Source organism: Urtica dioica, chromosome 7 (assembly GCF_054948205.1).
Source record: "Urtica dioica subsp. dioica isolate 48M chromosome 7, U.dioica_male_clone48M_v1_H2, whole genome shotgun sequence".
NCBI classification, from domain to species: Eukaryota; Viridiplantae; Streptophyta; class Magnoliopsida; order Rosales; family Urticaceae; genus Urtica; species Urtica dioica.
In genome coordinates, this window is record NC_142762.1 from 48,760,914 (window position 1) to 48,783,025 (window position 22,112).

Below are 22,112 nucleotides of genomic sequence, written 5' to 3' on the forward strand. Positions count from 1 at the left end.
CTAATATATAATAACCAAACGAGCTATTACACATACATATTGTTATACTAGATTGATATATTACATGTTGATAATATATAACATGTTGGTATTGGGCTTATTGATATCTTACATGTGGATACTCAAATAAGCTGTCATATCTGACCCCAGTTTCTATGTAGACTCAACGTCGTGATTTTTAATATTTTTTAATGTAGTAAATACTTACTTGAAACGTAATTCGTGGCACGTTTATTTTCTTATGCGATCTTATGTTATGTCCACTACGTACGAAAGAATAAAGTTCTATCAATGGCAAAAAGAGTTTTATACGATTTAGCTACTAGAGAGAGGTCAATTTCAACTTCTTCGTTTTTTTTTCCTCAATAGAAAGGTATATATGTGTTGGAATTGACCTTTCTCTAGTAGCGAAAACCTATAAAACTCTTTGTCATTAATCTATAGAAGTATATATATAATCATTTCAAACTAATTAATTGATAAAATAATCAAAATTAATTTTAGATTATTAAAAAAAAGTCAAAGTTAAAATTATCTAAATTAATTAATTTCATACAAGATTTTGAGCTTTGAGCCGGATGCCAGTGTTGCTCAATCAGAAAGTTAAGTATTTATTCAATTTCATGATGAATAATTAAAATCGGGATTTTATTTTTTTATAATTACAATGTTAATGTTAATTATATTTTAATCATGTTCATATACACTAACAGTTGATTAAATTGAAATTAAAAAAACATGACTACATAAAAATTTAATATGATTATTAAATATTTTTTTTGAATTAATTAAATAATTTATTTTATACAGTATAAATATGAAATAAAATTAAATGAGTGATTTAGATTTATATTTTAAAAATGAATATTAAATAGTCAAATTTATAATTAGCATGACACAATAAATATGATTTGATTAGGATAGAGAATACGAAATTTCCAAACCCTAATGATAAGTTGATAACTAGGTCGATTTATTAGTAATCTTACACGTATCTCAGTTGAAAGGTTTTGGTTCGAACCTCATGAGTTGCAGAAATACATGCCCTTTGTGGGTAGAGAATATATCATCTTTCAGTTACCTATGTATTGAATCATGCAAACTTGATCAATAATCGACTGGGCTTACAATGCTAATATATCATATAATTTTGGATAATAGTATCACTTCTCAAAAAAAGAAAAATGATAATAAATGTCCATTTTAATGAGTCAATCAAGCATCAAATTTTGATCGTTAAAAATAATAGGGTATTAATAGGGTGCTACCGATACGACACTTCAAGTAATTAACGAATCCATTTAAACTGATATAAAATTAAAATTATTATTGGAATTTGGATTCACATTGGTTTTGACTTTTCTTTTTTCCGTAGTTTAGCTTTTCTTTCTGTTATAGCTAAAGACTTTGTGATGGATTATGGATAGAGTAGAATCACATCAATGATAATAAGGTACGACGGAATTGTCTTCTTTTTTTTTTTGGTGGGTCCATTCAATTAAAATTTAAAATATAGACAAACCCACGGTTGTTTTCTAATTCAATCATTTATGTTTAAAAATTAATTAATATATGACGCTGTATTGTAATTGGAGGGGGTTGAATGAAGGAAGATACGAAGATAGTACGTACGATCTGTAATGTATTAGCCACGATGTGCCAACAAAATCTCTACAAAGAAAACTTCAAGGGCTCTTTTTCAAACCCATCCCACAGACGGTGTCCGGCGGCGGGACATCCCAAGTCCCTGTCGCCCGTCCCTCCATTTCCCGGAAACCCTTCACGCACTCCTCCACGGTGGAGCCGACGATCCTCTTCCGCGCGGCGGCGAGCTTTTCTCCGGCGGCGGCGTCGAACCTGTCCTCCCAGCCGGGCGCCCACGGCCCGCTCGGGTCGCAGAGCTCGAGAGTGGTCCCGTTCCCGGGCTCGATGCGGCTCCAGTCCCACCTCAGCCCCTCCACCAGTCTCACCGCCCTCTCTCCGCCGCACGCCGCCGCGCACGGCCGGCAGTACGCCCCGTTCAGCGGCTTGCGGCTCGATATGGCCGGCACCGGATTCCCCGTCCCCCTCGGCGGGAACCTGAAGCGGCGGTCCGACACCACGCAGAACGGGAATCTCTTGGCCGCGATCGAGACGTTGCGCACCCTGAACTGCGCTCGGTACGACGATTCCGAGTTCAGGTTCCGCAACCCGGCGGACTCGAGCTCCGGGAGGAGGGAGAGCCGCGAAAGGGCCACCGCGGAGGTGGTCAGGTCGCCGAGTCCGAGCCGGTCGTTGGTTCCGAGATAGTTCGATCCGATGGGGACCGAGTACTGGCCCGGGACGAACGTGTCCGGCTCGAGCGGGGCGCTCCAGTAACCGTCCACCCGGGTTCGGACTATCCAATCATACGTGAAGTTTTGGGCCTTTTGGTAGTCTTGAATTAGCGTCAAACACCCTTCCACTAGGTTAAAGTATTGCAGTAATCCCTGATATTTTAATTTATTTTCACACCATGTTAATACATAAATTAGCCCTTATAATAATAATAATTAAAAAGTGATATAACAAACAATTTAGTCAAGTTAACTTAAAGGAATCATTAGTTTTTCTATCAAGTAAATGTTGAGGGCCAAAGTATTAACAGCAGCCGAGGCCTAATGCGTTTTGGACCCGCGAGTTTAGGAGAAAATAATATTTAAGCTCTACCTGATTAAATACTTATATATATGTATAATAACACATTTTTTTTTCTCGGATAAATAGAAACAAACCTGGATGCCCCTCGGTGCGCTTCTAGCGTCGAGAACTCTGGCTGCTGACGGAGTCACATTGATGGGTTTTTGGTCAAAGATTCTGACGGAAGCGATTCTCGGCGCGTCTCTGAGTAGCGATAGCTTAAAGGCGTTTTGGTCCAACGGGCTTAGAAGGAAGAGATCGGAGTTGGGGTAGTGTTCCAGTACATTCTTGACTATGGACGGCCCCGTGAGCTCGAACCTCCTTGCTCCGCCCACCAGACAAACCGCCACCCTCGCCTTTGGGAGCTCCGGCGGTGGAGAGAATGATTGTAAAAATGGGTTGGTTTGATAAGTGAAAATGGTGAATAAGATGACCAAACACAGCGTTGTTAGCAAAACCAAACGCCAATTGAGGAGATGTGAAGAATGACAAGACTTTGTCATCTTTCATTCACAATCAACAAACTCACGTTATATGAATATAAATACCAGGTAAGTTACTTGGTGAATTGCAATTGGTTATAATTTATGAATCAAAACCACTTGTTTTTATCTACTTATTTTCCGCTTATTTAATGAAATAAACAAATGTGGAGTATAATTTCGTTTTAGTTCCCATCCAAATAGTAAGGTATGCAGTGCCATGGAAACAGATTTTTGTTTTTATTATTTTGGACACTTGTACTTTGGCATTCCTATCTCGCATTTTTTTTTTGTCTTAATTTCTCCATTTTTAAATTAAAAAATTCAGGCATTCCCATCTCGCAACTTTTTATATATATATATTTTTTGTTTTATATTTAGATTTGTATTTTTTTAAATTAATGTTTTGTTCATGTTTCCTTGCACTACGCATTAAGAGACTCAATCTATATACTAGAAAAAGTCAACTCCAATTCTACAAGATAGAATTCATCAATATATCTGCCTAATATATAATTAAAGGCTTTTAGATTTTAGTCAAAGTCGTCTTTCATATTTTAGAAAAGACTTTGCGTGTATGCCATTTAAGGGTCCCATATTTAAGCAGCACATGTATGTAGCAGACAAAACTATTGGAAACCAAACATAGTTCTTTCTTTGATGTATATAAAATTGATGTCTTGCGTACGTTAATATGACTATATAGGAGGATTTTGATCTTGATTTTGTTCGCGTGTGCGTGTGTATTTTATGTCACATATTCAATTGAGGTTCACTTGACCAAGTACGAAGATCTAGAAAAACCACAGGCAGAGCTTTGGCAATTTATATTTATTCGTTTTGTATTGACTAAAATCATCCAATTGATGTGGCTCTTTGAGGGTCCCACTAAAACTGATAACTAATAAAAATCATTAACGCATCCACGTTAGTTTTGACTTTTCTTTGTCCATATAATTTAGCTTTGTTTTTTTCGGAGACTTTGGACGGGTATAGTTGTATGTACGATAAGCCGTGACGTAGCGGATCCATTAACGATCAGTTAACAGAATTAACAGACCGTTAAAACTCCAACGCCATTGGCAATAGCCCGCGTATTTTCACCCTCCACAACACATCCCCAAACAAGAACACCGAATCCCGATCTCGACACAATGCAAGGTGGATCTTCAGGAATCGGATACGGTCTCAAATACCAGGTTCGTTGATTGGTTCATATCTCAAACCCTAATAATTCGCGCTCTCAAAGTTCTGCTCGATTTCTCAACGAATTTAGGGTTTTTGTGCGCAGGCTCGATGTATATCCGACGTCAAAGCCGATTCCGACCACACCAGTTTTCTCACCGCGACTCTCAGCCTCAAAGAAGAAAACGAGGTTAGATCAATCGATCGATCGACTGTCTATCGTCTCTTTTCTGGTTGGATCCGAGTTCGATAGAGTTTGCATTTGCAGGTGCATTTGATTCGGATTTCTTCGGGCGGGACTGAGCTCGTGTGCGAGGGCTTGTTTTCCCACCCGAGTGAGATCTGGGATCTCGCTTCGTGTCCCTTTGACCAGCGAATCTTCTCCACTGTCTACTCTACTGGTAATTTACGGCAGTGGAATATTTTTGAGTTATACAATCGAGTTAGTGCATTATAGTATGGGTATTCCGATTTATTTTTATTATGCTCTCAGTGTAAGTGAATGAAACAATAGAGTGAACAATGCATTTCTCTCGTTCCGATTCAGTAAGATTTTATACCATCCATTTTTTTTTTTCTGGGAAGGCGAATCATATGAAGCGGCAATATGGCAGATACCTGAGTTGTACGGCGAGTTAAATTCCCCGCAACTGGAAAAAATCACACCACTTGGTGCACATGGTGGTAAGATCAAATGGTGAGTTTTCTATGCTCTATTATACGATGAGAGTTCTGTTTTGGAATTTGAATAGGCAGTAGTGGACATATCAAGCTGGGCCAGGAATATTCTGTACTAGTTCGAAGAAGAACAGATTTACGAGGAGATTATCTTTTTATCGCATTTGAATATATGAACTCTCAAGCTTTGCTACATATTTTTGGCTCGCTGATTTTATACACGCATGTAACTATCAGCCTTCTTTGGTGGCCATCCGGGAGGCACGATAAGCTGATCAGCATTGATGAGGAAAATCTTTCCTTGTGGAGCTTAGATATGCCCAAGAAATCCATTCAGGTACATTTTTACTTCGTTACATATCTGATCGTGCTTTTCTTAGCTCACATATAATGTTGACAAGAATTGTTTGCTACACTTAAATTTTTCTGACTTTTATTTCCATTTTAATCAACGTACTTACTTTCGGATGATTTTTTTACTCACTGATGCATAAATTATGAAACAAACTTCTTGTCTGCCGGTTTTCTTTAGGATCTTTGATGATGGAAATTTCTCTATCTCAAAAGATTAAATGTTTAATCCGGGAACACTCAAATTGCTATGTTTGCCTAATTTGTTGCCCTAATTTCGGGTTTAGTAGGTACAATCACAAGAATCAGCTGGTATGCACTACTTATCTGGAGGAGCATGGGATCCACATGATGCAAATGCAGTTTCAGCTACTAGTGAATCTTCAATCCAGTTCTGGGACTTACGAACCATGAAGTATGTTATATGCTCATATTGTGTATCCAACTGAAAAACTAGATATACCATCATTCATATGATATATCTAACCAAAGACCTAGATATAAATTGGCTACGTAAGCCACCTAAACTATAAGAATTGTAAATTAGCCAACCTTTGGTAAATACTTTGTAAATAGCCAACTTGCATATGTGGCAGCCTATTAACTACCTAAAATATATGTTTGACTGTGTTATATAAGTCTTTTATTATTAGTTAATAAGTTTACTTGGCTATTTACAAAAAATTAACCAAAGGTGGGCTATATCTCAATCCACTATATTCGTGTGGCTATATAACTTAATAACCCCGTATTTGGTTTCTTTGAATTATGACACTCTGTGTTCATCTAATGCAGGAAAACGAGTTCAATCGAACGTTCTCATGTCCGCAATGTTGATTTCAACCCCATAAAGCATCATATACTTGTATGGCTGCATTTCGTGTCTACTTTTAGAAACACATTATTTTTATATTCCATATACTCTTACAATTTGTTTTGATTAATTGTCACACCTCGATCAAGATTTTTTTAGGTAACTAGAAAGCATTGTCTTTAAAGAAACAAGTGGACGACTATGTCTTTTATATGCTACTGTATGTGTTAGAAATGAAATTGTAATTATTTATTTAGTTCTAACAATACTAGTTAAGGCCGTCTTATGTACGTGAAAAACTAGACCTAAAGAAAGATTGGAAAACAATAACTTGCTGTATATGTATTGTGTTTCCATAATGTATCTACAACAAAGACGTGTCATGGTAATTTCTTTAACGTAATGCGTAGGTCACAGCAGAAGATGAATCTGGAATATGCATTTGGGATCTCAGGAAGCCCAAAGCTCCAATTGAGGAGCTTCCTGGCCATACGCATTGGTACATACAATACCTTGTGTCTGATATGCTTTTCTTACCCGATTTTCTGAATTTCAATCCTTTGCAGGACATGGGCTGTGAGGTGCAACCCTGAGTATGAAGGACTCATTTTGGTTGTCCTCTCTCTCTCTCTCTCAATTATGTAGACGTGTTTGTGTGATTAGATATGGGATCACGCATGTGCGTGCTAACCGAAATATTGTTTCCTCGAACTCCATAGTCACACTTTTTTTTACACAATAGAACCAGCCCTTAATGGTTATCATAGCAGGTCTTTGTCGTGTTGAAAATCCGTCTAACACATATAATATATCGCAGAGTTCTGGGACAGACTCGGCAGTTAACTTGTGGTTATCTTCTCCATCTGGCAACGATGAAACGGTGCCTGAAAGGTTTGATATTATCTTATTTTAATTTTTATTTATTTATTTGGAATGTGTACTGAAATTTCATCAGTACGTAATTGATACGTTCTTGTTGATCAAATTATTGTCTTGCTTGATAGGCTAGTTGATTCACCTACTAGGAGGCCGGAGCCATTGCTCAATTCTTACAGTGACTATGAAGACAGTGTTTATGGTACTTGTCATGACTCTCAGTTTCATAATCCCCAACTTTAATTATATTAGTTTGACTAATTTGTGTGGTGGAAATTTTCAGGCCTAGCTTGGAGTTCTCGCGAGCCTTGGATCTTTGCTTCGTTGTCCTATGATGGAAGGGTAAGAGTTAGAACAAAAATAAATATGGTTTGGTCGTCTGTATTTTGATGATCACATCATGAGACCATGACGAATCTCGTTGATTTCTAATCTTGAAAAGGCCAAGACTTCACTTACAATTCTTAATATATCGAAATATTGTTTAGTAGTTAACCTTTCCTTGTCTCGTGTCCGCATAACAGGTAGTTGTGGAGTCAGTAAAGCCATTTCTACCCAGAAAATAGAGGAGGTTCAGAGCAACAGTTTATATTCCGGCTTGTACTTTCTTTTAGTCGGCGAGGACTATATCTTGAGAATCACATCCTTTGTTTATGGTATTGTTAAATACATGTCTGAACAAATCGTTTTTTTGGGTATATAATAGATGCACTATGGTTGTTCTTTCTTCAGATGATCGAGTCTGTGCTACTTCTGGTTTTGGTACTGTTGGCCAATTCCATTCGACCTCGAATTCGTGGTCCCTATTTTTGTTATAATGGATAATGGTAGAAATCTATGTGATTAGTACCCTGTTCTTTCTGTTTTTAAATGCTGGGGTGAGTCGTCATTGCCACCCAAAGAGCTGTGAATGAAGTGACATTAAGCTTATCCAAACACGCATGAAATATAAAATGTTTGGTTTCCTAGTTCACAGCAACAGCAAGAGGCAATTGGTCTTCCTCCCACAAATTACACTGCTGACACGTGGCGTTCAATTTGACCACGAATGACCTGCCACGTTGGCTTTACACGCGTTCGGTCTGATCCACAAGATGTAAAGTGCACGCTCGTGACACGTGGATTCCAGGTAGAAACAAAGCGAATCGGAAAAGGAAATAAATGGATGGTCGTCGAATTCAAATTTGTAATACAAACTCGTGGAATGGTTTGGATAAGGTGTCGGAGAAAAGGTACTTTTGGAATCCTGACTTTTGGAATCTGTCGTTTTCTGATCCCACGCACGTTATCATCAACAGAGATACGTGGATTATTGGTGCAAGGAGTGTGGGAATTTCCTAGATCTGATTTGATTTCAGACGCTCTAAATCTCTCCAACCATATGTTTTTATTTATTTATTTATTTTGAGGGATATGTATCAAAATAAACTTATGGTTGCAGCTTGCAAAGAATAGTCAAATTTCTTCTGCATTTGTTAGTAAATTGCTGAGTCATTCATGCAGTTGCCAAAAGCATTATTAACTTTGTATCTTTCGTTTTTCAGTTTCTAAAACTATCAAGACTTGATGTAAGGTTTACATGTCACATACTTTTTCTCGTGCCTTTTTTTCTCATTTTATTTTATAATTTTCAAATACAATATCAAGTCATCTCATATAAATTTTCGGACTCAAACTTCTTATTGGTAAAATACAAGATCCAGATGGAAAATCTTGGTCTATAGTATCTTATTGTAAAGTTGAAATCTAATTACTTACAATTTTGTTGGACTAGTTTAGTAAAAAAAGGAAATCACGGCTCAACACGCGACACGTGGGGTATCCACATGGAAATAACGGATACAAAATTGGAAATATGCGGACCCACATCTGCTCACGTGTTGCTGTTATTAAAATCCCGAGATTCTGCGATGCTTTCCAATTACGCCCCAAACGATCTCTCACTCTCTCACCGCACCACCGCACTCACTCTGTGTCCCTCACTGTTTAGGGTTCCTTTTCTCATGGAATGCTCTTCCAGAGGCTTCGCTACTCTCTTCCATTTCAAACTCCGGCGAGCCTCCGACCACATAAACACTATTCATTTCGACCGAGCCCGAGTCCGAGCCACTCGATCCGACTGCCGCTCCTCCGACTCCGACAAGTCCGAGCGACTCTCCGACAATTCCAAAAGCCCTCGCGGCGTCATAATCCGCGCTTCGTCTTCCTCGCCATTTGCTTCTCCTCCTCAGTACGTCGCGATCTCTATTTTCTTTTTAAAACTATTTATACGCGCATTGTTGATGTCAAGCTTCACTTAGGCTGTTTGTTTAGTCTAGGTAAGTGTACTGCTCTAGAGGTTGTTTATATATCCAAATAAGAATGGTTAAGGTTGTTAAAGAAAGAATTCAAGTAATTGCTGACTGACCTGAGAAATCTTGTGTACAAACACTGTACAAAAGAGAAGTGTTGTCACCGTTGTTCATTTTCTGGTTTTCGAATACTCAGCCTGAGCTTTGTGTATCTGAATCTGCCAATGAGTTCTCTGACTCTCTTGTATTTACTTATGTACTGCAGGTCTCATTTTCTTTCTAGGCAAGAAAAATTTAATCCTCGTTGTACCTCGCGAAATCCTGGTCCACAGTCCCGTGATAGCCCGCCAAAAAGAGGTGATATGTGCTCTCTCTGTCTGTGTTTCGTTGGCCTCTGATCTTTTGGCATTTTAATTAAGCATCATGTTTGCATATCGACATTTCAGACACTGGCATTGCGGCAGAGAAGGATTGGGGGATTAGCTTGCTAAGTGAGAATGTTAATGAGTCTGGCACTAATGAAGATGGAAGTACTTGGTATCGAGAAAGTGGAGAGGATTTGGGTGACAATGGATACAGAAGTAGATGGACAAGGATGGGTGGTCGATCTCATGACGGCTCCTCGGAATGGAAGGAGACTGTACGTATCACCGACCCACTTCGTATTTTAGATCTCTTTGTATTTTCTTAGTATTTTTTGTTCGCTCTACTTCTGCGTTGCTTGAATGTGTATAGAATAGAAAGGACATAGGTTTAGCTTATGCAGCCAAGCGAAATGGTCTCGGATGGTTTTGCATTTTTGTTTAAAGCAACTGTAACAGAGTTGTGAAGCAAATCAGAGGTAGAAAGAGATTTCGTAGAGTTTCTGTACAATTTTTCTCATGTTGAATAGTTAACGATGCATATGAAAATTTGCTGAAGACACAATCACCAGTTGGAACACAGATTGTTTCGCTCCTTAATATATATTTCCGTTAATATACCCAATGAAACTAAGTGCAATTCACAGTTGACTTTGAAGCTGACTTATAATTCATCCCATTAGCTTTTCATCTACATCATAGAACTTGTTCTTGTATATTCAATATTTTTTCCTGATTCCTGGTTGATAAAATTAGCGACGACATTGTATATCATAATAAACACCTTGTCTTTCAGTTTGAGTAGAGACTTGCTGTTCAATTCATCTGTTTTTACATCTATGTTGTGCCCGAAGTGGATCAAGTAGATTAGAACGAGAAGGCATGCAAATTGGTGAATTATCATCATGTTTGAAATGTTTGATACGTCAATATGAATTATATGACCTGATTAAGTATCACCAGGTGGACGCATTTAATGTGGATTTATTGATGTCATTGACAGTGGTGGGAGAAAAGTGATTGGACAGGATACAAAGAGCTTGGTATGTTGTTTCCTTCTATCTCTCATATTTTCTAGTTACTGATTAGACATAAGAATTTCCGCTATTTGTTCATATACTTGGTCTGTGACAGTCTTATAAAGGGCATTTGTAAAACAAGACATATATCCTTCCATTTGTTTGATCTCAGGAGTTTCTGCTCATACACTAGTTCATTAGCTTTTTTTTTTTTTTTTTTTTTTTTTAAATATATATCATTGTTGAAAATTTAAGATTCCATTTATGCCCGTTTCAGTGAGTTGTAGTTTCTATTTGTAGGTGTGGAAAAATCTGGAAGAAATGCTGAAGGGGATTCATGGTGGGAAACATGGCAAGAAATACTTCATCAAGAGGCGTGGAGGTACTTACAACTTATTCTTTAACTGATTTGAGATGTTAATTTTGTAGTTCGGTAGCATTCAGAAAAACCGAAGGTACTACATATTTAATTTAGGCGTGAAAATTACAGTCCGTTTCCTTTTTCAATTCTGCAAGTGATGCTACATTACCTAATTGCAGTAACCTAGTAAATATTGAAAGGAGTGCACAGAAACAGGCAAAGTCGGGCTCAGAGAATGCTGGATGGTATGAGAAATGGTAAGAGCTGATTCACAGACTTGTCCACTGCTATGTAATTGAGCAAATCACGAAACACACTGGTTGATTAAAAATAAAATTAAACACAGGTGGGAAAAGTACGATGCTAAAGGTTCGACTGAGAAAGGAGCGCACAAATACGGTAGACTTAACGAACAGTCGTGGTGGGAGAAATGGGGCGAGCATTTTGATGGAAGAGGATCTGTTCTCAAATGGTCTCTCTCCTTAGAATGTTCATTTGTATCATCAATGATTAAAGTTGCGGTCTTTGTATCATAATGTTTAAAGATCTGATTAGCTCAATGGTGTTCATTTATGCCTACAGCAAGTGATCGATAATCAGTAGCTTGCACTGCTATATAAACTGACGTGTGTGTATGTGTATATATATATATATAATATCTATGTGTGTGTGTGTGTATATTATATATATATATATATATATATATATATATATATATATATATATATATATATATATATTATGTGTGAGTGAGCGCGCGCTAATAAAACTTGCTACACTTTCAAGCTTAAGGTTAAACTTGCAAGCACTACTAGGTCTTGAGTTTCAAAATTTTCTTTGCTTTACTTAATCCAAGTCAAACGGTATTATTAATTACTCATGGTGTTCATACGTTTCAGGACTGATAAATGGGCCGAAACTGAACTTGGGACGAAATGGGGAGACAAGTGGGAAGAAAAGTTTTTTTCCGGCATTGGTTCCCGGCAAGGGGAGACGTGGCATGTATCTCCCACCGGAGAACGTATGTCTACTTTTATATTTATAATCTGTTAACACGATTTTTTAATTCGTAATCTGTTGCTCAATTCACAAGCTACCACATTAGTTTGTTCTATTTTGTTTTATTTTTGGTGGGAACCATTATGAATTCATGATGTTTCAATCTTCTCTTGATTGCTGCAATATGTGAATGTACTTCTGTATTTTTGTCCGATTGAAATGAAAAAGACCAGCGACGATGCTCGCCCGTTGCAGAATCGGAACATTTGCTTTGTATTAGGACTTGAACCAATTGCCGAGTCACTTAACACATATTTTGTTGGATATCTCTCTGAGATTAATTAGTGTTTTTTTTTTTTTTTTTTTTTTTTTTTTTTTTTTTTTTTTTTTTTCTTGTATAGGTTGGTCGCGGACGTGGGGAGAAGAGCACTTTGGTAACGGGTATAATAAGTTTCCTTGTCTATTAAACTAGAGTTTTAAATTCTTCAAGGTTTCTCTCTTGTTTATGTTTATTCTTCTCTCTTTCTTTTTATCAGTAAAGTGCACAAATACGGTAAGAGCACAACAGGCGAGAGTTGGGACATTGTCATAGATGAGGAGACTTATTACGAGTAAGATATTATATTCTGCTTGGTTAATAGTATATACTAAATCATAATTTAGTTATGTGCTTAATTTTTTTAATTCTGGGAAAATTCAGGGCTGAGCCGCACTATGGATGGGCGGACGTGGTGGGGGATTCGGACCAACTGTTATCGATTGAGCCTCTCGAAAGACCGCCTGGCGTTTTCCCTAATCTCGACTTCCGATCACCGCCGCCACCGCACGATTTCCCATCTCAGTGAAACACCCGCTTCTCTGTGGCTCCACATTTTTATTTAGATTTATTTATTTAGGGGACTTGTATGTCCTTCCTTCCCATTGTTCACCTCAAACTTTGAAATATTCATACCCACTTTCAATTTTTTCATTCTTTTTTTAAAGCCTTTAATCCGTTTCATCAGGGTTCGATTTGGAACCATGTTTCTCGTTCGTCTCGACTCTTGAGTTCTACCTCGCTCCATTAATTGGATTCATTTAATTGTTTGACTAACATATTATAATCTCCATGTCCAATACAAACAAACACATTTCTTAATGACAATTAACAAATAGCTAGCTAGCACACGAGTCCGGATTCGGTACAGCAGGCACACAGTAGTCGTCCATTCAGCGCAGATTCAATATCGCACGTGCGAGGAAACTCCCGCACGAACTCTCTTATTATTATTATTATTATTATTTTTTTCTGTCCGACCGAAGCGTGAACACACGTAAATACTGTTGGTACATTTTAGGATTATCAGTTGTAATTCGAAATGTACTCTTTGACTGTAAAACCCTCCTTCCTCGCTCTTCCCAAACCCTCCTCTTCTGTCTATTCTTCGTCGAATCTTTGCCGTCCTTCAATTGCGTTTCCGATAACCACGAAGATCGGAGCAAGAAAGTCGGTTGCTCTCAGAGTCCAAGCCGGCAAAGACTCTCCCAATCCAAACGGCGATTCCAAACCACCCAACGGAACTCTGGTTAGTATCTTCTCGTTTAGGCTCAAGTGGAACAGTGAATTCGATTCTCACTCTTCATTTTCTTTGTATTGGCAGCCCAAGGGAAGAAGAGAAATTCTGCTGGAGTACGTGAAGAATGTTCAGCCAGAGTTCATGGAGTTGTTTGTAAAAAGAGCTCCTCAGCAGGTAATCAATTGAGAGCTTTCATCTTCGAATCGGTTGATTAATTAATGGCGGTTGTGATACAGGTAGTTGAAGCAATGCGTCAGACAGTGACGAACATGATCGGAACTCTCCCTCCACAATTCTTTGCGGTGACCGTTACAACTGTGAGTTGATCCAGGATTTAGGGTTTAGGGTTCCATTGAATTATGTTGTTGATTTGGATTGGGTTTTTTTAGGTGGCTGAGAATCTGGCGCAGCTAATGTACAGCGTGCTAATGACTGGCTATATGTTTAAGAACGCTCAGAACCGGTTGGAGCTACAACAGAGCCTCGAGCAAGTCTCGCTTCCCGACACACCTGAAAACAAGGTAATTTTAATACTCCACTATCTATCGACACCATATTATGATAACGAGTTAGTAGATCAGTGAGTTAGTGGGTGAGTGAGTGAGTCAGGATGGACCAGACTATGCGCCCGGGACCCAGAAGAACGTCTCCGGCGAAGTGATTCGGTGGAATAGTGTTTCAGGGGTCGACAGAATCGATGCCAAAAAGTACATTGAGCTCCTTGAAGCAGAGATCGACGAGCTGAACCGACAAGTTGAGAGGAACTCCTCAAATGGCCCCAATGAATTGTTGGAATATCTCAAGTCTCTCGAGCCCCAAAATTTGAAGGTAAAAAAATGAAATGGAATATTTATTGTTAAATGCATATTTAACAATGTGCATTTAATTTCATTTTAGGATTTGACTAGCAGTGCCGGCGAAGATGTTGTGCTTGCTATGAATACATTCATCAAGCGGCTTTTGGTGGTTTCAGAGACTGAACAAATGAAGGTCTCTCGTCTCTCTCTCTCTCTCTCTCTCATATTATATTTATATTATATGTGTGAGTGATCGAGTATATTGTATTGCAGACGAAAGTAACGGAGACGAGTGCGCCGGAGCTTGCGAAGCTGCTGTATTGGCTAATGGTGGTTGGGTACAGCCTCCGCAACATTGAAGTTCGCTTCGACATGGAAAGAGTTCTCGGAACTCAACCCAAGCTTCAAGAGTTGCCTCCTGGAGAAAACTTATAGACTAGGAACAACTCTATATAATAACCCTAAGAAACCATAGTCATTATTTTATCTTGGGTTGGGGTTGGTTGTTTCAATTAAAAAAATAATGAGGTGAGGGCAACATTTTAAAAATGCCAGAGAGGATTGTAAAGTTTAACAATGAATATCTATCTATATGTGAAACCAAAAGAATCCCTTTCTAAACTTCCTCACGTTTAACATGAATTCAAAAAGAAATCTTGCTTTTTTTTTTTGGGTAATGAATAAGTAATGCCTCGGAAACCCAAATCCTTATAACAAGACACAGATTACATAAACTGGGAAAAAGAAAATTACAGGAAAATATAAATTACTTCAAAACCAAAAATGGCACCTTGAATGCCTCAAAACTTTGATTGAAACTCATTGATAAACTTCTTCAATAAATTAGGTTACAATAACCAACTGTGTCGCATGACAACTCTCTCTCCCACTCAACGAAACCCTTTTGCCATTTTTGTACGAGTAAGAGCAAATATAAATAGGATACTATTGACAACAGTGACACTAGGTGTGACAAAACTGAGTCATCTGAACCAAAACTTCATTCCCATGGAATCAGGAATATGAAGAAATCATGATGAGATTGGGAAGAGACCATGGTCTGGCCATTTCGGATAGGAACGCTTGTACAAGCTCATACAAACTGTGTCATGTTGTTGGAGGAACTCGTTGAAAATACACTTCATATAACCTGCTCGTTGAAAGAGAGAAATAAAACTTCAACTTCAACTTTTATTTTTATTTTTTGTGTTTATATGCAAGAAGATAAGTCGTATAATATTGAATAATGGTAATCTTACCATGTGTACCAACAGCCTCCTTGATGCGCCCACGGCGACCGCACTTAGTAAATACTTCGACAGGCTGGCACAACAAGTATCATCATTACGGCGATGTCGTAAATAGATATAGATAACATGACAGTATATATAGCCAAATATCTTCAATGTATATATATTCTCACCTTGAACCATTTCACATCCTCGGGAGTGTGGAACATGTACCTCACCGTAGCTTTGTACTTGGACACTCTCTGGGGGTAACTGCCAGTACAATATACAAGTGTTAATTTCAGATGGAGAATCATTGGTTTAAAGCAGCTCAAGTCTGCGGCGATTTAATTAAAATTTCAAAAGGCAAGTGAAGTGGTAATTAACTGGTTAACTTAGTAACAAAGTGAGAGAAAAACACAAAAGATATTACATCTGAAAAAATCATACCCAGTTAAAATAATCTTCTTCAAAATAATTCTGTCGGGGTTGACACTTTTTAGTGAACCAGTGGCAGCAAATGCTGGAGGACCATCCCCTTCTGGATACTTCAAAGCAATCATAGGAAGTTGGGGAAATGAAATTGGAGCGTAAATCGATGCTACAGAGAATCGCCCGGCATGAAGAAACCTCTCCATTTTGTGCTTGTCGGTATTCATGCTATCACTAGAATATATGGGCCTACAAAGTGACAAGCCGTTACCACAATATGCTTCGTTAATATTCAAATGTTATATATATACTATATCTCGTCAGAAAAAATAACTACCTGGCGACAAATTGGCGGAAACCAACGTGAAAGACTAATTCTTCTTTGGCCTTGATAGGCTCACTGTATGTGTCGTGTTTTTTTATGCTGCAAGAACATGGACAGACTTTAATTTCGAAATAGTAACCCACTGTGGCTATAGTTACAAAGAAAAATCACATGTGGTCACACAGAAACAGAAATCAACATGCCAAAAACAAGAAGCAAAATATGTACCTGAAATGTAGAACGGACATCTTGGACTCGTGCTGCAAAAGCCCACATGCCACAACAGGCATTTTTGTTGCAAGCATAGATACTTTAGAGGCAACATTGCACGGTACTTCGTTGACATACAGCCTTACATATGAATTAGCTGATACACAGTCATCCCTGTCTTCTTGTTCCATATCTAACGCTTTTGAGAAAACGTGTTTCTGGGTTCTTTTGAAATTGTCGAATGCAAATATTTTGGCATACTCTGCAGGTAGAGATTCCTAATACCAAAAAATAAAAGGCATTAGGTGCTATGGTGCTGCGGAGACCAGGAAAAATAGAAATAACAAATAAAGAGAGCTTTTAAAGTTACTTTGGGATCCCATGAAGAGGTGCGGAAGGACTTCAAGCCTCTATACTTGGCAAACCGTTTTCTGGCAGGAACATCAATTGGGGTATCCACTTCATCCGGGAACTCTACAACACATCAATGTACATTTAAATATAACAAATATTTTCTCAGAAAAAAAATGTTTGAAATGTGACCATGCCCATTATTTTGTAAGAATATGAAACATTAGACTCTAAAAATTATATCAGCATACAAACTGTGGGCTTCAGATGAACAAAGTTTTAACCTTTTTTTTTTGTTTTCCCTCAGAAGAGAAAACTAGGGTACTATATCGCAGAAGAAAAAAAAATCAAATTCTTTTCAACCAAAATTAAGACCTTGCACTAGCTAATGATGATAATATATAAATATATATATAAAAAACATAAACTTGCAAAGAAATGTAAGTAGGTAAGTACCCTCGTCATCAGCGTGTTCTTGCTTTAGTCTTTTAATTTCATCCTCTACTTGTTCCCTTGTAAGGTTATCACTTTCCTGAGAGGAAAAATTAAGTCAACCAAATCGAATCTCTTTCACAATAATCATCCACACAAGCATTGGGTGAAAAAGAAACTCCTAAATTACAGCTAAGAGAAAAACATAATTACATGTACAGATACACTCATTACCTACACTTCAAAGTAATAAATCACATTTCCTTCTTTGATGGAAACTTTGATGAAAACAGTTTTCAATAATTCTTGGTAAAAAAAATAATTTCCAGAATTTATATGAACGGGAAACTTACGATCATCACCGAATCAGTTTCTCCGTCAGAATCCCTTATATACAGAGAAGCTTGATCATCATCAACATCAGAATTATTATTTCCAGCTTGATCTTCCAAAACCATACGGTCATCATCATCACCATCACTATCTTCATCATCCTCGTCTGATTCATCCACAATCCAAGCAGCCTGCAATATTCATTGATTGTCAGAGAAGTTGATGACTACAATGAAATTTACAAATCATAGAACAATGTGATGAAAGAACGAAGTAGATATATAAAGGATATGTAAAAGTTTCTAGGCACTAGAAACAGTTAATGCTGACCTGATACTCGGACGTTCCTGCAGGAAGTGCCCTTTTCTTTGATTTTTTTTGTTCCTGGTTCCGATCCGCCTCTGCAAGTTCTGCCTCTGTTGGCCATGTCTGTTGAATTAATAGATTCATAGGCAAAGTGCAATCAGTTGCAGTTCAGCACTTCATCATTAACCTTAGAATAAGGTATAGACAGAGCTTTCGTGGGCAATTCATTCAGGAATAGATAAATATTTGACCCTATTCAGCAATCATCAGTATCCTAAACTGAAAAAGGGACCTTTTTTGGGAAAGAAATGGCATGTAATTTACTCTTAATTTTGATCCCTGCTTTATCAACGTTAAGAAAATGCAGAGAAATAATTACAGTAGATGTTCGTTGTTAGATTACCTGTTCACCGGCAAGAGGGTCTGGAATATTCTCAACTAGCAAAGGCTCTTGCTTCAGCGGGTCAGGAATCAAGCAACGGATAACCTAGATTGAAATCGAAGCGTAAATTATTACTGGAACATTTCTCAGTACCAAAAAAAACGCAGAAAATCCGTGATCACTTCAGTGGCAACTCGTGATCACTTCAATGTCAAAACCTAGTTTTTTCTTAAAAACCAAACAAGAATACTTTACCTGAACATCACTCGTTTCATCTGCATCCATCATATCTACTTCTTTTCTAGCATTTAGAGGAAATGGGTCCTTGATAGTTTCAATTCTAGACAACTGATAATCCCCAGCCCCAGAAACATGAATCTGCATCAAGAATGGAGACGGAAATATATACATAAACACAAATCAAGGTGATTAACTAATGTAAAAGAAACTGGACAAACCAAGTACCAGCTGATTCACAGACAGGTTGCGTTCGCGCACATATCCTGTAAGGACGAGAGTACACTTCCCCGAGTTTCCACTATCAGCTATCATGTCAACCTACAAATGAAAGTGAGAATAAGGAATGAACTTACAATGTATTTATTTCGCAAACATCAGTCAATTGATTCTGAGGTCAGAGTTACTTTTTTGTGTAGAAGTGGGACTTTCCGGGTCTTGTTCCTTAACACCCTAAATATATAGATATATAGATCTCCACCGTACCTTTTGAGCCATGAGATAAGGACGTTGGTCTCTCCAGTGAGGAGGTGAAAGCCTTTGCTCCTTAAAAAGCCACATGAACTGCATTGCATGATAACATTTTTTAAAAAAGAAACACCGGGACTTTATTAAAAGACTCGGCAAAGCCGAGAAAAGTACAGAACAAAGAACAACAAAACAGGAAACAAAACGAACCACCGGCTCAAACCCGGCTAAAACCCAAAAGCCCTGCGCAGAGGGAATTACAGAGCACTTACCCAATCCCTAACCAAATCTTCTAAAGAAAAAGCTTTAAAATCGTTACATTTCGAAAAGAGCCATAAGGCAATACAGTGGTTTATTAGATACACCCAGCATTTTAAGCTATATGAACTCGTAGTTTTGCGGCTCCCGCATTATGCATGATAAGTTAATTTCTAATTATCTAAAACGACGAACCTTGTGTAACTCCTCCTTTGTATCGGCTGGGTAGAACTTGCAATCCTTTGGAAATTCACCAGCAATATCAGAGGTACACACCTTTTTCACATCATTTCTTTTTGGCTCTGCGGGAAGATCCTATACACATTTAAAAAAAAAAAAAAAAAAAATCTTAAACATGCCGCCAAAATCTATTTTTTTTTCCTTGCTAAGTTTAAAGGTTAAAAAAAAGGTTCAAAATAGCATACCCGGATAAGAACTGCAATGTTTGGTAAACCGATATTTTTAAATACAGAAAGACATTGACTTCCAAAAGAATCGATGTAGTTCGATGTACTTCCTTCGGGTGCATAGGTTGCAGACGCAACAAAAGCAATGAGATCAGCAACCTATGATTCATTTTGTGCTTAAAATGTCATGAAACGTTTTAAAAACTCCAGAAGCAAGAATAAAGCAGAAACAAAATTGCAAATTGCAAAATCTTCTCGTAGTTTCATACCTTTGCCATTTCGATACATGATTGCAAGTCTCCATGGGGAGCTTTGAGTACCTAAAAGCAAAGAGAATTCACATGATTGGGTATTAAATATTTGTATCAGCTACAAACCAAAAACCAAGCTCATCCACATTCCCTGAACAAAACTTAATAGTAGAAATGAAAATTACAGTGGCTCGCAGCCTATACTCGGAAGACGCTACGGTCGATAACTGAACCCCGGAAGATTCCGACGATAACAACGACAAAAGATCCTCCGAAAGTGAATCCAGGTTCACAGCAGAGGAGAGCCCAAAAAGAACCTGTTACGAAAACCATGTCAATATCATAAAACCTAATCTTAACTCTAATCTCGTGATTCATAAAGCAAACGCTACGCAAAAAAAAAAAAAAAAAAAAAAAAAAAAAAAAAAAAAAAAACACTAAAATTATCAACAATTACAATGACTCGAGGAGCGCTTGTTGATCCACCAGAAGTCCTTTTCTCTTTCAACACAGCCGCTCGCTTCTGATCTCGAAGCTACAAATTTGTAGGAACAAAAAATTATTGAAAAAAAAAAAAAATCGATATAGAGAAACTGGCATAGACATAGAGACTTGAGAGAAGAAAAAGGAAATTCGAATTTTCATTTACCATCTTGTTGCGCTGAAGCCTGGCGGCTTTAGCTCCTTTTCCAACATTACGCTCTGATTTTCCAATCCGACCACTCTTATCTATATAAAACAAAGCAAAAACACTTCAAGCACTAACTCTGGGAAGATTGGAGTCGAATGAAGAAGTAGACACAAATTCAAGTAAGAACCTGAGCGAGAGGTTTTGTGAAGATGACGAGAGGCCTTGGAAGCGAAGCGAGTCTTGTGCTGTTTGTTGGCTTGAGTTCGCGAGCCTCCCATGGCTGATTGGCGGTGGAGAGGAAGAAGAAGAAGAAGAAGAAGAAGAAGAAGGGGTTAAGGGTTTTACGAACTCAAAGCATCCATTCCTTTATAACGGAATTTGGCACGACCGTCCCTAAAACTTAAATACAAACTATGCCTCGTTAGGTTTTGTTTTGTTTTTTTTGTTTTTTTTTTTTTTAATTAACACGTAGCTCTAATTTAGTTTATTCAATTATGGATCCTTAATTTTCAGGTGTTGGAACAATTATATGCACAATTTGTTACTATGGACAATAAAATATGTAATTCGTAGTAAAATTAATAAAAGTTCCCTAGATATATAGCTTTATAAATATAATAAAATTATATTTTATAAACTGCAAATAAATAATCATGTATTTTTATTAATATGACTAAATTTACGTAAATATAAAAATTTACTTAATACACAAACAAAAAATGTATATATATGAAACACTCGAATCGTTCACGACACATCACCGTCCGAAGGATTGTTTACATATAATTAACAAAAATTAAAATATAAAAAATAAAATAGAAATTAACGAAAATATGAATCAAAGATAAAAATATATAAATATGATTAGAAACTTGAAAATAATATGAATAACATCATAAATTTTATTAAATGATACTTGAAATAAAAAGTTTCTCAAAAAAATAATTTTTTTTATTGATGTCGTGGAGTCGGATTTAACTTAGTAAAACCTTCTATATGTGTATTGGTAATAAATTTAATTAATTTAAGTCAAAATTAATTAATTATCGTGATAACTTTAATTTTAGATAGGCGGTAAATTTTGTTGGGGTTTAGAATATGTTTTATCTAGAATATTGAGATTGAGAAGATGAAAAAGAAAATTATGCTGTGAGAACATGACATTTTATATTCAAGTAAAAATAATTTGAATTTAAGAGATAAATAAGTAAATTTGAGAGAGATGAGAAGAAACATTTTTTTATTTTATTTTATTTTATTTTTCTTTACTTTGGCGAATCCGTCCAAAGTCTAAATAATTTGCTAATTTCAATTTGTTTTCTACTATTTGCATTAAAAGAATAGTTTCAATAGGTTATTTAGTTATAGCAATAAAAGACTCTATATGTATAGTCATATAAAAAATAATTTTTTTGATGTATAGCCAATTTT

At 37.1% G+C, this 22,112-nt stretch overlaps 5 protein-coding genes across 6 annotated transcripts; 3 read left to right on the forward strand and 2 right to left on the reverse strand.

Annotated features, from left to right (window-relative positions):
* Positions 1-1,527: 1,527 nt before the first annotated feature.
* Positions 1,528-3,388, reverse strand: LOC149392561 (uncharacterized). Its single transcript, XM_089620265.1, has 2 exons — positions 2,754-3,388; positions 1,528-2,468 (listed from the first exon to the last, which is right to left on the reverse strand). Exons 1-2 carry the CDS (start codon positions 3,159-3,161, stop codon positions 1,686-1,688), a joined length of 1,191 nt encoding a protein of 396 aa, XP_089476391.1. The 5' UTR covers positions 3,162-3,388; the 3' UTR covers positions 1,528-1,685.
* LOC149392562 (WD repeat-containing protein DWA2-like) lies at positions 3,019-7,775 on the forward strand. Its single transcript, XM_089620267.1, has 14 exons — positions 3,019-3,209; positions 4,103-4,339; positions 4,432-4,515; positions 4,594-4,726; positions 4,911-5,022; positions 5,241-5,340; positions 5,645-5,769; positions 6,150-6,219; positions 6,579-6,667; positions 6,735-6,780; positions 6,986-7,059; positions 7,173-7,246; positions 7,328-7,386; positions 7,569-7,775. Exons 2-14 carry the CDS (start codon positions 4,295-4,297, stop codon positions 7,608-7,610), a joined length of 1,053 nt encoding a protein of 350 aa, XP_089476393.1. The 5' UTR covers positions 3,019-3,209; positions 4,103-4,294; the 3' UTR covers positions 7,611-7,775.
* A 117-nt stretch (positions 7,776-7,892) lies between these two features.
* Positions 7,893-13,220, forward strand: LOC149392563 (inactive purple acid phosphatase-like protein). 2 transcript variants are annotated; one of them, XM_089620264.1, is made up of 12 exons: positions 7,893-8,276; positions 9,035-9,274; positions 9,601-9,692; positions 9,782-9,975; positions 10,701-10,740; positions 11,017-11,098; positions 11,257-11,334; positions 11,424-11,549; positions 11,977-12,098; positions 12,478-12,517; positions 12,613-12,687; positions 12,777-13,220. In XM_089620264.1, exons 1-12 carry the CDS (start codon positions 8,206-8,208, stop codon positions 12,919-12,921), a joined length of 1,305 nt encoding a protein of 434 aa, XP_089476390.1. In that variant the 5' UTR covers positions 7,893-8,205; the 3' UTR covers positions 12,922-13,220. The 2 variants fall into 2 exon arrangements, with proteins under 2 accessions (XP_089476390.1, XP_089476389.1); XM_089620263.1 differs by lacking the exon at positions 7,893-8,276 and having other exon boundaries at positions 8,951-9,274.
* A 132-nt stretch (positions 13,221-13,352) lies between these two features.
* On the forward strand, positions 13,353-14,988 carry LOC149392564 (uncharacterized). The gene is made up of 7 exons (XM_089620268.1): positions 13,353-13,641; positions 13,717-13,806; positions 13,869-13,949; positions 14,022-14,153; positions 14,242-14,460; positions 14,530-14,622; positions 14,703-14,988. Exons 1-7 carry the CDS (start codon positions 13,435-13,437, stop codon positions 14,862-14,864), a joined length of 984 nt encoding a protein of 327 aa, XP_089476394.1. The 5' UTR covers positions 13,353-13,434; the 3' UTR covers positions 14,865-14,988.
* Positions 14,989-15,117: 129 nt separating this feature from the next.
* On the reverse strand, positions 15,118-20,995 carry LOC149392565 (pre-rRNA-processing TSR1-like protein). The gene is made up of 21 exons (XM_089620262.1): positions 20,869-20,995; positions 20,700-20,779; positions 20,508-20,585; positions 20,236-20,367; positions 20,069-20,119; positions 19,818-19,958; positions 19,588-19,707; positions 19,153-19,230; positions 18,895-18,987; positions 18,685-18,807; positions 18,451-18,534; positions 18,072-18,170; positions 17,762-17,932; positions 17,433-17,508; positions 16,996-17,099; positions 16,644-16,903; positions 16,428-16,514; positions 16,109-16,339; positions 15,853-15,931; positions 15,689-15,752; positions 15,118-15,579 (listed from the first exon to the last, which is right to left on the reverse strand). Exons 1-21 carry the CDS (start codon positions 20,957-20,959, stop codon positions 15,461-15,463), a joined length of 2,361 nt encoding a protein of 786 aa, XP_089476388.1. The 5' UTR covers positions 20,960-20,995; the 3' UTR covers positions 15,118-15,460.
* Between the last annotated feature and the right edge of the window lie 1,117 nt (positions 20,996-22,112).

Excerpts from the sequence above, each read along its gene's own strand:
- LOC149392561 (XM_089620265.1), bottom strand. The coding sequence starts at position 3,161 with ATGACAAAGTCTTGTCATTCTTCACATCTCCTCAATTGGCGTTTGGTT. Across the intron at positions 2,469-2,753 it reads GCGCACCGAGGGGCATCCAG|GGATTACTGCAATACTTTAA; the intron begins GTTTGTTTCTAT and ends TTAAAATATCAG.
- LOC149392564 (XM_089620268.1), top strand. The coding sequence starts at position 13,435 with ATGTACTCTTTGACTGTAAAACCCTCCTTCCTCGCTCTTCCCAAACCC. Across the intron at positions 13,807-13,868 it reads TAAAAAGAGCTCCTCAGCAG|GTAGTTGAAGCAATGCGTCA; the intron begins GTAATCAATTGA and ends GTTGTGATACAG. Across the intron at positions 14,461-14,529 it reads TCGAGCCCCAAAATTTGAAG|GATTTGACTAGCAGTGCCGG; the intron begins GTAAAAAAATGA and ends ATTTCATTTTAG.
- LOC149392562 (XM_089620267.1), top strand. The coding sequence starts at position 4,295 with ATGCAAGGTGGATCTTCAGGAATCGGATACGGTCTCAAATACCAG. Across the intron at positions 4,516-4,593 it reads GCCTCAAAGAAGAAAACGAG|GTGCATTTGATTCGGATTTC; the intron begins GTTAGATCAATC and ends TTGCATTTGCAG. Across the intron at positions 5,341-5,644 it reads TGCCCAAGAAATCCATTCAG|GTACAATCACAAGAATCAGC; the intron begins GTACATTTTTAC and ends CGGGTTTAGTAG.
- LOC149392563 (XM_089620263.1), top strand. The coding sequence starts at position 8,955 with ATGCTTTCCAATTACGCCCCAAACGATCTCTCACTCTCTCACCGCACC. Across the intron at positions 11,099-11,256 it reads CTTCATCAAGAGGCGTGGAG|TAACCTAGTAAATATTGAAA; the intron begins GTACTTACAACT and ends ACCTAATTGCAG. Across the intron at positions 12,518-12,612 it reads GAAGAGCACTTTGGTAACGG|TAAAGTGCACAAATACGGTA; the intron begins GTATAATAAGTT and ends TCTTTTTATCAG.
- LOC149392565 (XM_089620262.1), bottom strand. The coding sequence starts at position 20,959 with ATGGGAGGCTCGCGAACTCAAGCCAACAAACAGCACAAGACTCGCTTC. Across the intron at positions 18,171-18,450 it reads ACCCTCTTGCCGGTGAACAG|ACATGGCCAACAGAGGCAGA; the intron begins GTAATCTAACAA and ends TTAATTCAACAG. Across the intron at positions 17,933-18,071 it reads CAGGAACGTCCGAGTATCAG|GCTGCTTGGATTGTGGATGA; the intron begins GTCAGCATTAAC and ends TGAATATTGCAG.